At 42.0% G+C, this 14410-nt stretch overlaps 1 protein-coding gene across 1 annotated transcript; it reads left to right on the top strand.

The window, feature by feature from the left end:
• Window positions 1-5245: 5245 nt before the first annotated feature.
• Window positions 5246-13977, top strand: LOC124000730 (galanin receptor 2b-like). The gene is given in 4 exon segments (XM_046307310.1): window positions 5246-5413; window positions 9713-10107; window positions 11848-11939; window positions 11942-13977. Coding segments are annotated over 3 exon segments (1125 nt in total). The 5' UTR covers window positions 5246-5413; window positions 9713-9733; the 3' UTR covers window positions 12601-13977.
• Window positions 13978-14410: the final 433 nt, after the last annotated feature.

Here is a 14410-nt window from a genome sequence, read left to right as displayed (position 1 = left end):
GGAGAGAGAGTTAGCTTTAGCAGTGCGGAACGCCTCCGTGATACAGAGGAGAGCAGTCTCAGTTGAATGACTAGTCTTGAAACCTGACTGATTTGGATCAAGAAGGTCATTCAGAGAGAGATAGCGGGAGAGCTGGCCAAGGACGGCACGTTCAAGAGTTTTGGAGAGAAAAGAAAGGATACTGGTCTGTAATTGTTGACATCGGAGGGATCAAGTGTAGGTTTTTTCAGAAGGGGTGCAACTCTCGCTCTCTTGAAGACGGAAGGGACGTAGCCAGCGGTCAGAGATGAGTTGATGAGCGAGGTGAGGTAAGGGAGAAGGTCTCCGGAAATGGTCTGGAGAAGAGAGGAGGGGATAGGGTCAAGCGGGCAGGTTGTTGGGCGGCCGGCCGTCACAAGACGCGAGATTTCATCTGGAGAGAGAGGGGAGAAAGAGGTCAGAGCACAGGGTAGCACACAGGGTAGCACAGGGTAGCACAGTGTGAGCAGAACCAGCGGTATCGTTTGACTTAGCAAACGAGGATCGGATGTCGTCGACCTTCTTTTCAAAATGGTTGACGAAGAGAGGGAGAGGGAGGGGGGGGGGGGAGGATTCAGGAGGGAGGAGAAGGTGGCAAGGTGGCAAAGAGCTTCCTAGGGTTAGAGGCAGATGCTTGGAATTTAGAGTGGTAGAAAGTGGCTTTAGCAGCAGAGACAGAGGAGGAAAATGTAGAGAGGAGGGAGTGAAAGGATGCCAGGTCCGCAGGGAGGCGAGTTTTCCTCCATTTCCGCTCGGCTGCCTGGAGCCCTGTTCTGTGAGCTCGCAATGAGTCATCGAGCCACGGAGCGGGAGGGGAGGACAGAGCCGGCCTGGAGGATAGGGGACATAGAGAGTCAAAGGATGCAGAGAGGGAGGAGAGGAGGGTTGAGGAGGCAGATTCAGGAGATAGGTTGGAGAAGGTTTGAGCAGAGGGAAGAGATGATAGGATGGAAGAGGAGAGAGTAGCGGGGGAGAGAGAGAGCGAAGGTTGGGACGGCGCGATACCATCCGAGTAGGGGCAGTGTGGGAGGTGTTGGATGAGAGCGAGAGGGAAAAGGATACAAGGTAGTGGTCGGAGACTTGGAGGGGAGTTGCAATGAGGTTAGTGGAAGAACAGCATCTAGTAAAGATGAGGTCGAGCGTATTGCCTGCCTTGTGAGTAGGGGGGGGAAGGTGAGAGGGTGAGGTCAAAAGAGGAGAGGAGTGGAAAGAAGTAGGCAGAGAGGAATGAGTCAAAGGTAGACGTGGGGAGGTTAAAGTCGCCCAGAACTGTGAGAGGTGAGCCGTCCTCAGGAAAGGAGCTTATCAAGGCAACAAGCTCATTGATGAACTCTCCGAGGGAACCTGGAGGGCGATAAATGATAAGGATGTTAAGCTTGAAAGGGCTGGTAACTGTGACAGCATGGAATTCAAAGGAGGCGATAGACAGATGGGTAAGGGGAGAAAGAGAGAATGACCACTTGGGAGAGATGAGGATCCCGGCGCCACCACCCCGCTGACCAGAAGCTCTCGGGGTGTGCGAGAACACGTGGGCGGACAAAGAGAGAGCAGTAGGAGTAGCAGTGTTGTCTGTGGTGATCCATGTTTCCGTCAGTGCCAAGAAGTCGAGGGACTGGAGGGAGGCATAGGCTGAGATTAACTCTGCCTTGTTGGCCGCAGATCGGCAGTTCCAGAGGCTACCGGAGACCTGGAACTCCACGTGGGTCGTGCGCGCTGGGACCACCAGATTAGGGTGGCCGCGGCCACGCGGTGTGGAGCGTTTGTATGGTGAATACTTATGTAAATGTGATATTTCAGTTTTAGATTTTTAATACATTTGCAAAAATGTCTAAAAACCTGTTTTTGCTTCGTCACTATGGGGTATTATGTGTAGGTTGATAAGGAAAATAAACAATATAATACATTTTAGAATAAGGCTGTAACGTAACAAAATGTGGAAAAAGTCAAGCTATCTGAATACTTTCCGAATGCACTGTATTGATATGGAACCTGTTTAATACCAAAAATAAGGGATTAAATACATGTCAAAAAATGTAATAAATGTTTCCTGATCATTCTTATATCTCTCAGGACAGGCACTTCGAGATCAAACTTCCTTTTGATATTTTAGGGGACTATCTGTTGTTCCGTGTAGTGAATCTGTTATTCAATGTGCTTGTATGGGTTAATAGCAGTAAAGCTCTATACTTCAAGGGTCTTAAAATTCAAAATCAAATAGAAAAATAATCCTTAATATGACCTTCTTAAAACAATTCCATATAGCTTACTGTAATGCTAAATTAAATGTTTAATCAAATAATAGTTTTTTGGGGGGATACTTCAAGGGGGTCTAAAAATTCAAAATCAAATAGCAAAATTATCCTTATCCTTATTATCCTTATGACCTCCTTAAAACAATTCCAAGCAGCTCAGTAGTAAATTGTTGAGCTAGCTAACTAGCAGATTTACATCAACAATCAGCTGATAGCCCACCCTCTTTTCCCAATGTCAACCATGTCTTTAAGATGCACTGTAACTAGCTTGCATTTATGTACACACTCTTATCCAGAGCTAAAGCACGTCGACAGATTTTTTCACCTAATCTGCTCAGGAACCATCAACCTTTCGATTACTGGCCCAACTCGCTTAACTGCTGGGCTACCTGCCAACTACTGCTAGGATACCTCCAAACTACAGCTAGGCTACCTGCCAACTACCACTAGGCTACCTGCCAACTACCGCTATGCTACCTGCCAACTACCGCTAGGCTACCTGCCAACTACCGCTAGGCTACCTGCCAACTACCGCTAGGCTACCTGTCACCTTCTTACAATTTGTTATTGTAAGAAGTGAGTGTGTGTTGTGTGTATCAATTAGTGAGTGTGTGTGTTGTAGTAATAAATATGCCTAATGCTAAAAACAACATTTTTGGCCACAGAGGCAGTTAGTATGTTATGAATTTCGAGATATGAACTATGAATATCAACAACCAAAGAATCTAGCAAAGGGAGGAGGGGGAGAGGGGAGGGATGCCTCTTGGATGGCTTTGTTTCATTTTGAGCACCTGCCCCCTGAAAGGTCTGTGCACGGCTCTGGTAATATATTATGGTGTATTGTAACTGAGGACAGAAAGCTCTGGAGCGCTCAGACCAAGCATAAAGTGGTGCTGAGGTAATAAAAGGTCAATACCGTGAGCCTCATGTGAGTTTTCCTCAGAGGTTTGGCTTTCCTCATCTATCTCCTCACTGTAATCTCCCTGAAATTGTCTGGTTACTGCCTCCGTACGCATTGTATTCCCTAACCGTACAGAATAAAGTACAAAAATGTATCACAAAAAATCATAATGGCAGACGTTATTTTAAAATGATAATTTGCTAAAATGTTATTGCTTAGTAATTACAATACATTTGTTTCTTTGTATCATTAATTATAATCCCAGCTAATTACCAATTAATTACTTGAAGGAAGCACCAGAAGGAGTATGCATTTTGCCCACACCATTCTCTAGTAAATACCAAGGACATACCAGCTGGAACAACATGTCTTTAAATGGCCATTGCAGTCAAAAACGTGATTTTCCTGTATTATAAACATAATTACACACTATGAGGTTGGAATAATACTGTGAAATTGTGAAAATTAAGAGCTGTTTTTAAATTCATTTAATTTATTTAACTAGGCAAGTCAGTTAAGAACAAATTCTTATTTTCAATGACGGCCTAGGAACAGTGGGCCGTCAATCTGTCGTTCTGCCTGTTCAGGGGCAGAACGACAGATTTGTACCTTGTCAGCTCGGGGGTTTGAACTTGCAACCTTCCGGTTACCAGTCCAATGCTCTAACCACTAGGCTACCCTGCCGCCCCTGAAATTTCAGCCTGTTTTGGTGGGATGGAGTTATCAAAAGTATTGTTTGAGAAATTGCTGTTAGCTAATCTTTGCTAAGAAGCTATGTTTGTTTCTTTTTGACCATTTTAATTTAAAACAATCACAGTAAGGTACTTAATGGTTACCCAGAAATGATTTAATATTGAGATATACTGTAAATGGCTACATTGGACCTTTAAAGCAACTCTTGAGCACAGGGTATGCTCAAATATGCATACTTCACAGTATTTTTATGCAAGAGCATTAAGCCTCCTTCTCAACTGGTTAAGAGGCTGCTTTGGGAGGTCAAGCTTTAATTCCTGTTCAGCTGAATAATTGCCCACTTAGATGTGCTTAATGTACTGTTGTCATTATTACAAAAAAACTATAATACTATTTTTGTAATGCATAATAACACACACCAAGCCAACTGTGTGTAATTACGAGCTGGTTGTGAGTGTTTCTTAGTTTAGTTTAGTTTAGTTTCTTAGGCTACAAGGTGTGAGTAATTAATGATGTCTTGTTGGAAGTAAAAACAGAGCAAAATGTTAGGAAGATTGGAGACTGAACTCTACAAACAGATTTATACATCTAAGGCTAACGTAATGGGTTATTTAGATTAAGAAAGCCCCTACGGATGACGGAATATCAATATCATGTCACCCTAGATGTAAACACTCACAGGGCAGACACACACACATACATGCATTGACGAAAGCACACACACAACACAAATGTATTTGAACAAATCATTGAAATGTAATATATGTGGATTAGAGACCCCGTTTCCTTAGGGACTGCTTTATCAAACTGCTGTATCTGGTAATCCAAAAGGGTTTAGTTTAGAAAAGCATAAAGCATAAGCCATATTCCCTAACGTTGCAACTTGATCTCACAACCAAACAATTAATATAACACCCTTTTCTGAGTTCACGAGTTCAAAGCCCCTAAAGACAAGCACCCCCAACACATTAATGAGAACAATCCAAGAGAGCTGTATTGAGCTACTGTTCACAATAAGCTACCAGTCAAAGTTGCCCTAATGATGCATTTATGGAAAACTTTGCACCACAATTAATAGCTGATGGGTTCCAGCCGTAGTGCCGTAGTCTGGGTCCAGCAGGGGCTTGACTCATTGACAATATTACTTGAGGTTATTCCTTTATCCTACCAGCTGATAATAAAAAGTGGTTGTTATGCCCTGCTCCAGTATGGACGGTAGTGTGTAAAACACAATGCACCTCTTCTGCAGTGAAGTGTGAACTTTCAATTAAATGTGGAGGAGGAGCTTTTGTGAGAGGGGGAAAGGGAAGGGTTGAACTGAGAGAGAGACAGACAGAGAGAGAGCGGGAGGGAGAGGAAGAGAGGGAGAGAGAGAGAGAGATCCAGGCAGAATATCAATGTGCAACGGAGGAGAGGGAGGAGAGAGAGAGCTCAGGCTATGGAGCAGATATTAGCATGAGCAGAATTGTTTTTCTGTTGAGGGTAGCAGAACACAACAAACATAAACAGCACATTTGAACAACGGATATATCGTTTGCCAGTCATCCTGGTAAGTAAAGATCACCCCAAATGCATCTACTTCTAATTTGCATGATGTGTCTACATTCATACACAAACACCTTCAAATATTTATAAAGCAATTATTCAAAAGGTTTCACATGCATTTACCATGTACCATATTATGTTTTGAGGAGGTGTATAACAGCCGACCACTGAAATGTGGGATGCTAGATGGAAACGACCTACTCTTACTGTTGCAATGAGAATGGGCTTCAGAAGTTTGGTTACATGTTGTCTGTGTCTTCACCTTCATTTTGTTTAATTACATTTGTTCATTATAAACATATTTATTCCACTGAGCTACACTCACCGGACAATTTATTAGGTACACCCATCTGGTACCGGGTCGGACCCCCTTTGCCTCCAGAACAGCCTGAATTCTTTGGGGAATTCTACAAGGTGTCAGAAACGTTGCACAGGGATGTTGGTCCATGCTGATCTGATGGCATCAAGCAGTTGCTGCAGATTGGCCAGCGGTACATTCATGCTGCGAACAGCCCATTCCATCTCATCCCAAAGACACTCTATTGGGTTGAGCTCTGGGGACTGTGCAGGCCACTCAAGTAAACTGGACTCGCTGTCATGTTCCATGCGACGTATTTCCACTCCTCAGTTGTCCAGTGTTGGTGATCACATGTCCACTGGAGCGGCTTCTTCTTGTTTTTAGCTGAGTGGAACCCGGTGTAGTCGTCTGCTGCAATAGCCCATACAAGGAAAGGCAGAAAATCGTATGTTTATTTTATATCCCGTCATTTACCCTCCTCTTATTGTCCAACACTGCTGTAATTCCAAACAAAACCATCATCATGACTCAAGACGAGAGGCAAATTCTGCATCCTCTCCAACTGTTGGTTCACACAAGCTAAGGGATTAGCTCGATAGCTCTTCTAGCTCGTCCTCTCTGCCTGCCTCTCAGGCTGGCTGTCATGCTGCTCTTCCTGTCAGCCAGCTCCTGCTACTCATCAGACATCCCACTGCAAAACTCAAATGACATGTATGTCAAGATTGTTTCCCCTTGAGAGTTCAGCTTACTGAGGGTGAGGAGAGTCTGGGCTCTGACTCTTGACAACAGGAGTGATGAGACATCTTGGAAATGGAATATAGACAGTAGCAGTAAAGCTAAAGTGGTAGGCTAGAGAGCATTGATTTAAATACCAGAATGACTTACTTATTGTCTCATACAACTCCATTGAGGATACCTCAGAGTTTATTCAAAAATAATTGGCGTATTTCACATAACCGCCCTTCCTCTTTTGGTAATCGGCCATTAGCCAGAGTTTGCTTTTTCATTATTATTTAAGGTCACGTATTGGCAATATGTGAGGAACATTGATTACGAATGTGACGTTGTGTTAGGAAAATCTATGCTTTTATTATCGGATATATTAAATTTAATCCTGTTCTCCAAAAACCTCATTTACATTAAAAAGGCACAACACTGTACATGTTGTTGTGGTACCACAGCAACAGCAAAGTAGAATGTGATGTAAAATTCTTTTCTTTTTTTTGTATTTGATTATTGGAGATTTTAGGTATGTTTGTATGTGCTCATTCCACTATGTTTGCTTCTTTGTGTTTGTGTTCCCAGGTTAAGTCCGTGTTTGCCACTGTAATTTTCATCTCCCAGATATTCCAATGAGATTTCATATGGAGTCTGTCAGAGATTTAATAGGAGGTAGAAAGAGACTGTTTCCCATTTCTACGAGCCAGAAAGCATTCAGTGAATGAGACATTTTAAAAGGGGTTTCCTGTATGCTATAGTACTGCTCCAAGGTCTGTATGAGAAATATGTAAGAAGAGTCAACCATAGTAGTACAGCGCCCCTGGAGCAAATTAGGGCACATCGACAGATTTTTCACCTTGTCGCCTCAGGTTTTCCGACCAGCAAACCTTTTGGTTACTGCCCCAACATGCTAACTCCTAGGCTACATCAAATACCTGACTTTCAGCTGATGTAGTAATAATTTGACAGTGATTTGACAAAATATGACTTTTAAAGCTTTCATGATCCCTATATTAACCCGGAGATCAAGCCAACGGCGTGCAATGTAAAAGGTGAGAAAGGCAGGATGCTGCACAATGACAAATCACCAGATGTACTTTCATATCACCCTTAATGTAGTATGACTTATGAACGATTTGGGAAGAATCTAAGTAGTTTGTTTTAAGACGATGTGAATGTGCTATAAGGCCTTTACAGTTTTAGTTATTTTAAAGTGGGACTTGAATCCTCTGCCACAAATATGTAAAACTGTAATAACAATAATGTCATATCAGATCAAATGTTTTGGCCAATTAGTTGCTCTCTGTCATGGCAATTTAAAGTTGGTTACAGCAGCTGTTGTTTTGACATCTGACTTGTCATGTTCATGGTACGGTAGAGATCAGTCAGTCCTGTGCTGGATCAAGTCCAGTTTGGTTATGAGGAGTGATGGGTCTGGTGTAGGCTGATGGAGATCTATGAGGTGGAGGTATATGGCGGTACAGCTCTGCTTTGAGAAATGTGTGTTTTCTAAGAGCTGTCAAATCTATGCTAGACAAGTACCATCCAAGCTAACAGATTTATTGTAACCTATTTTTCCTGTGGTTTAATGGTATAACCGATAACAAATCTCTGATAACAAGTAGGTTTTGGACCTCAGTGGAGGTAGAGAAAACTAGCTTAACTGAAACCTACACAATAACTGCAAAATCTACAACACCATCAATGTTTTACTCCTTTCATGATAGATCCCGATAGTGACATACTATATCTCAGAGGGGGAAAAAAATGCAAAAATATGAATTACAGTGAGTGAAATGGTGGATTGCACGAGCAGCTTCTGCTGTATTTTGGAGGATGAGCCATACTCTGTCCAGAGTGGCACTTACAGCAAGTGGCAATTTACCAACACTCATCGTTGATCCAACATGAACATTGAACAGGAAAAATAGAGTGAGAATGGTCCAATGACGTCAGTAGGCATGGTACTCATATATAGACTGATTTACTATCTGCATGGGGTTAGGAAGTACAGTATGTATTTTTATTTCTAGTTTAGTTCACAAATAAGATAATGACTGCAGAACTGTAGACTCACACAAGCCTCCACTGTATAGGCCTACCTTAAGCTTTCATACAGTACAATGTAATCACAAAGCTTAATGAGGACTTGATGATATCAGCTGTGTAGTGCTAGGGCATCAAACAAAAAGTGTACCCCTTGGGGTCCCAAAGATTTCTTGATTTACTTATTTTTATGCACATGATTTATTGAGACCTGTCCATCAGAAAGCAACATCTCTCCCTACTCAATTTCTTACTAGACCTTGCTGCTGGCATGGCTTAGCAGCCAATGGATGTATGCATCTTCATGCCATGCAAGAGGCTAACCAGGTCACTTTGGGTGGGAAGGCTACGGAAAAGACACAAGTGGAGTGGACAGGTCTGAGCATGCACCGGCTCCCTGTTATGAAAATACATGGTTGTCTTTTATTTTCTTCTCCGCAGCTCTGGTGATTGTTGACGTGGAAGAAAAACCATTTCACCTTTTCCTATTCAATCGCCTGTTAGCACAAGAGCCTGATGACAATAGAGCTGTAGAGCTGGAGTGTTTCTCACACTGTGTACTGCATGCTGTGTTCTGTGTTGACTGATATATTCCCCTTCCACATAACTAGTGAAGCATTAGATTAGCTATCATACTTGCTATAGGTAGTGTTGTATATTGGAAGGAATTCTATCGGGTCGGCTTTGGTCTCACAATTCTTTCATCAGTCCCAGTGAAACCATCATCAAACTATTGTACATGATTAATTTGAAAATACCATGGAAGCATAGTCTGTTGGCTTTTCTGAACACCAGCCTTTGACTTCAGAACTATTTTATCTCTCAATTGCTGTGGAACCATCACTAATTTCTGCAATGTCACTGTGATTACAGCATTACTAGGGTGACTCATGATTAAATCTATTAGGAGTACATTTTTATCCTCACAGTTGGAACACAATCTACCGTTCTTGTAAAATAACACATCCAAATGGAAATAGTTGCTCAAATTTGCGCAATGTAGGGATTCGGGACATGAGACATAATAGAAATTGTAGTGTTATGAGAACCAGAAATATTTAATGAACTTTCCTACCTATCCTCGTGGTTTGAACATTGGAATGAATTGGTTTTAAAACATTTGTGAATCCATACGTTCAACAATGATCCGTCTTGTGTTCCCTAAAGTCCCTGTAGCCCCATTGCAGTCATAATTCAGCAGCATTAAACACATCATGTACTTCCCTTATTCTTTTACAGAACTTATAAAGTACTCCCAAAATGTCAGATCTGGAAGACTTCAGCAAAACAGCAGGGCACTGGAACACATCGGACAGCTACCAGCTGAATCCCACCAGTGTGATCGTGCCCGTGGTGTTCTCGCTCATATTCCTGCTGGGCACTATTGGGAACAGTCTGGTCCTGGCCGTCCTCCTCCGCAGCGGCCAGGTGGGATACAACACCACCAACCTGTTCATCCTCAACCTCAGCGTGGCCGACTTCTTCTTCATCATCTTCTGCGTGCCTTTCCAAGCCACCATCTACTCCCTGGAGGGCTGGGTGTTCGGCTCCTTCATGTGCAAGGTGGTCCACTTCTTCATCAACCTCACCATGTACGCCAGCAGCTTCACGCTGGCCGCCGTCTCGGTCGACAGGTATGTACGCTGTAGCTCTTGTTCGCTAATGTCTCATTTTACGTTAAAATGTCAAAACATTGAAATAATCTATACAAATATTTCTACATGTATACAGATTCCATAAGAATATCTTTATTCTAATTTTGGCTTAGTACTTCTTTCTCTCTTCTTTCTTCAAGGAGCTGATAGGAATAGACTTAATTTGTGAAATATTTTGTCATTTTTATTCGGCTGAGTTCTAACCTGCACATAACCTGTGCAGCATCTCTGAAGGTCGATGCCAATTAAAGTACAGAGTTCAAGGTCACTATTTCCCTCACCACATTAAAGTCCAGAACACTTCCTCTCTATACAAGCGCCCAATGCTCTCTCTACAGAAGAGGATGGACGCTCATTTAGCAAAGCACACGGCAGTAACCTATACTGTAGTCATCCATTGGTCATTATTACAAAATAGCCTTGACATTTTCACAGAGCATAGGGAGATAGGGAGAATGCTAAATCAGGTTTTTATTTTTTGGCAACCCTGTTGGTCATGTTAATGAAACCCAGTATTCATGTTATCAAGGGAAGGGCATTTTATCTGTATTAAAATGTGGAAATGAAAGAGTAGGTCTCGACCTGAAATTGAGGCTGAATCTGTGATTGAGTACAGTAAAAGTACAGTACAGTAAAAGACCAATAATGTGTTACCTACATGAAATGGACATATTCTTCTTTCCTGCATAAATGGATGACTTTTATTCTGCAGGGACCTCGCTATGCTCAGCCCAGTGAAAATAGCTGGTCTTTTTTCCCCCTACATTAAATAAGGGAGCAGAAACCCTGGTGTTGTTTACCTTTTGGAGGGGGACATTCATTTGATAGATGTCCTCTATGTGAACAATGAGCATCCACTCAGGCTACAGCTGAGACCTATGATACCCAGCAGCAATTATTTCACTGCCAGGTTGGGATGAACAATATACACACACACTGATTGCCCTTTCATGAGTTCCATTTGCAGCACCAATGTGCCGCTTTTCTATTAAGCCCCAGAAGCAAGCGCTCATAATATTTGTACGTCTTTGTGCAACACAACAGCAAAAACAATTAATTCCATTTAGAAGGTGGAGTATAATGAAATCCCAGTTGACTTGCAATTACACATATAAAGCAAACAGCATACAATGAGTGTACAAAACATTAGGAACATCTGCTCTTTCCATGAGACTGACCAGGGGAATCCAAGTGAAAGCTATGATCCCTTATTGATGTCACCTGTTAACGCCACTTCAATCCGTGTAGATGTAACGCAGGAGACAGGTTAAAGAAGGATTTTCAAGCCTTGAGACGTGGATTGTGTATGTGTGCCATTGAGGTTGAATGGGCGAGACAAAATATGTATGTGCCTTCGAATGGGTATGGTAGTAGGTGCCAGGTGCACCGGTTTGTGTCAAGAACTTCAATGCTGCTGGGTTTTTCATGCGCAACAGTTTCCAGTGTGTATCAAGAATGGTCCATCACCCAAAGGACATCCAGCCAACTTGGCACAACTGTGGGGAGGATTGGAGTCAACATGGGCCAGCATCCCTTTGGAACACTTTCGACACCTTGTAGAGTCCGTGTCCCGACGAATTGAGGTTATTCTGTGGGCAAAATGGTGGGTGGGGTAAAACTCAATATTAGGAAGGTGTTACTTAATGTTTTGTACACTCAGTTGATTCATGGCATTATGTTTTAATGGAATATGTAACTAAGTTTTTCTGTTTGGTATAGGTATCTGGCCATTCGCTACCCTCTTCGCTCTAGAGAGTTGAGAACGCCCTGTAATGCCGTTGTTGCCATGGTAGTCATCTGGGGACTATCATTGACTTCGCAGGACCGTATTTGAGCTACTACGACCTCATAGACTACGCCAACAGTAACGTTTGTGTTCCAGGTTGGGAGGAGTACAACCGCAAGGTGCTGGACACATGCACCTTTGTGTTTGGTTACGTGATCCCTGTGCTCATCGTGAGCCTGTCCTACACCAGAACCATCAAGTACCTGTGGACTGCTGTGGACCCTCTGGACGGGATGTCAGAGTCCAAGAGGGCTAAGCGCAAAGTCACCAAAATGATCATCATCGTCACAGTGCTCTTCTGCATATGCTGGCTGCCCTATCATGTGGTGATCCTATGCTATCTGTACGGAGACTTCCCCTTCAACCAGACCACATACGCATTCAGGATCCTCTCTCATTGCATGGCCTACGCCAACTCCTGCCTCAACCCCATTGTGTACGCCTTGGTGTCCAAGCACTTTCGGAAAGGCTTCAAGAAGGTGTTCAGCTGCATTCTCAGTAAGAACGGCAGGAACAAAGTGCACGTGGTACATGTAGCCAACACAGTGCCTGGGTTCCAGGCGGGGTCCACAGAAGTGTCACAAATGAATGAGGACAATGTACGACAAAATGACTGTGAGATGAGCAGCCGGCCCATCGCCGAGCCGAGAGAAGCAACTATAAGCCATTTCCAGAAACAGTCTTGAAAGATGAGGCCTATGGTAAAGGACTGTGCAGATTGCCTTATAACAAAGACTTTGTATTCCAACCTCAAAGGGAAACTCACTGATGACAGTATTTGAGATGGTGACAAATGGGAATTTGATGAGAGGGTAAAGAGAGCATGATCCTTAAAGAAACAAACATGAGAATGGTTCAAATATATAATTTTAAATTAGAATAGTAGTCATTTAATTTATGGGTTGCACCTATGTTTCATCACAATATTGGTTTGAACATTTGTTTTAGAACTGATGCCGACTGAGCATTCTACTCTATGCATTATCAATGAGCGCTGAGGAAGATATCATCAAGTGCATTACAATGGCTTGGAAATACAATTACATTTCAAAATGAGGCAAATAATTAGTAGGATGACCTTTTGTCATCATTTTGATGTCATCAGATGGACTTGATTAATAACGTTAGCTAGCAAGCTAAGATTGAGTGGAGATCACTGGATTTTAGCTAGCTGAGTTTAGCATTGCTAGCTATTTTTTGACAAACTTTGCTAGTTAATGACAACATTACCCTCTGTCAAAAGTACATTTTATGAAATGATAATGATGGCAAAGTTGTTTCCTACTAAATATTTTCCTACTTTAGCAACGTCATTGTAATTTAGATGAAGCAGTCATTTACCCTCCCCGTTCAGAATGACTGTGTTTATCACAACTTTTCGGCACCACTATGGCAGAGGGCGGCTTGAGAATGCTCATAACAACGGCATGGCGCGACCAAGTGATGTAGGTGCAACCTATGAATAGGATATGTGTTCAAATGTATTAGGCTGGTGGTGTTATCTTTTTGCTTTGCACATATTTGTATTTTTTGCATGTTTCTCTCTGATGTTTACTGCACTCAGTCACTTAAGAGTTGTGTTGCTGTTGTAAATGCCATGCTGCTAACTATATTATCCTTTATGACCTCTATTCACTTGTATTAGCTCATCTGTCTGTTAAACTCTATGAAGTCAACGTTCTCTTTTCTCTGTTTCCTTTCTTCACTTTCCTGATTTCCCCTTTTCTAGTCGAGTCTCCTTAAAAGCTTGTGTACTACCTCACTGCTGTGTTGAACTACCCTCCCATTTAGAAATTCAAAGAAATGCAATTTTCCACCAGCAGAACTGATTTTCATGCAAAAGGCCAGAATATATATATTTTATATTTAGAACTGCCCTTTATACCTGGTCATTTTGTCAAAATGCAATGTGCTTTCTGTATGATTTGTTTTTGCCTTTGTGACACTTCCTTATGTCTGTACTTTATGCTCTTCTCTAACTTGTTTATGTGTATTGGATGAGATTATGTATTTGGTTAAATATTGGCTCAACATTTTAGAAGTGGATGTAAATATCAATCATCAAATAAAATGTTTTATGTTGCAGTATTTAATGCTATTATTGGTAACATATCTAACCCTAATCCAAGCTTCATGTGCACAACCCGGTTCAACCCTAAACATATCCTTATGTATTTTTTATGAAAGGTACGTTCATGTAAAGTAGCTATTCATAAGCAATTTGTTTAAACTAAGATGAGCAAATATTGTGTGTTCTAAACATTCAAGCTCTAACAGACCATGCTTTAAAAGCTCAATTGGTTCAGCTTAATAACAATTTTTCCAGTGAAACAAATAGCTCACCACCTCATGGGTATCTTAGCCCATATACTGTAGATGTTCAAGGTCTCTAACTCTCAGTATGACTAAGTAAAAGCAAATTCCGCCTGGGGGAATAGCAATTGCTTTCATGGGAATTGCTTTTTATCCCCATATGGGATTTCAGTCCCTACATCA

The sequence above is a fragment of the Oncorhynchus gorbuscha genome, linkage group LG16 (genome assembly GCF_021184085.1).
Source record: "Oncorhynchus gorbuscha isolate QuinsamMale2020 ecotype Even-year linkage group LG16, OgorEven_v1.0, whole genome shotgun sequence".
Taxonomy (NCBI): Eukaryota; Metazoa; Chordata; class Actinopteri; order Salmoniformes; family Salmonidae; genus Oncorhynchus; species Oncorhynchus gorbuscha.
The sequence above is the reverse complement of the archived record's forward strand: the minus strand, read 5'-3'. Positions and strand labels throughout refer to the sequence as shown.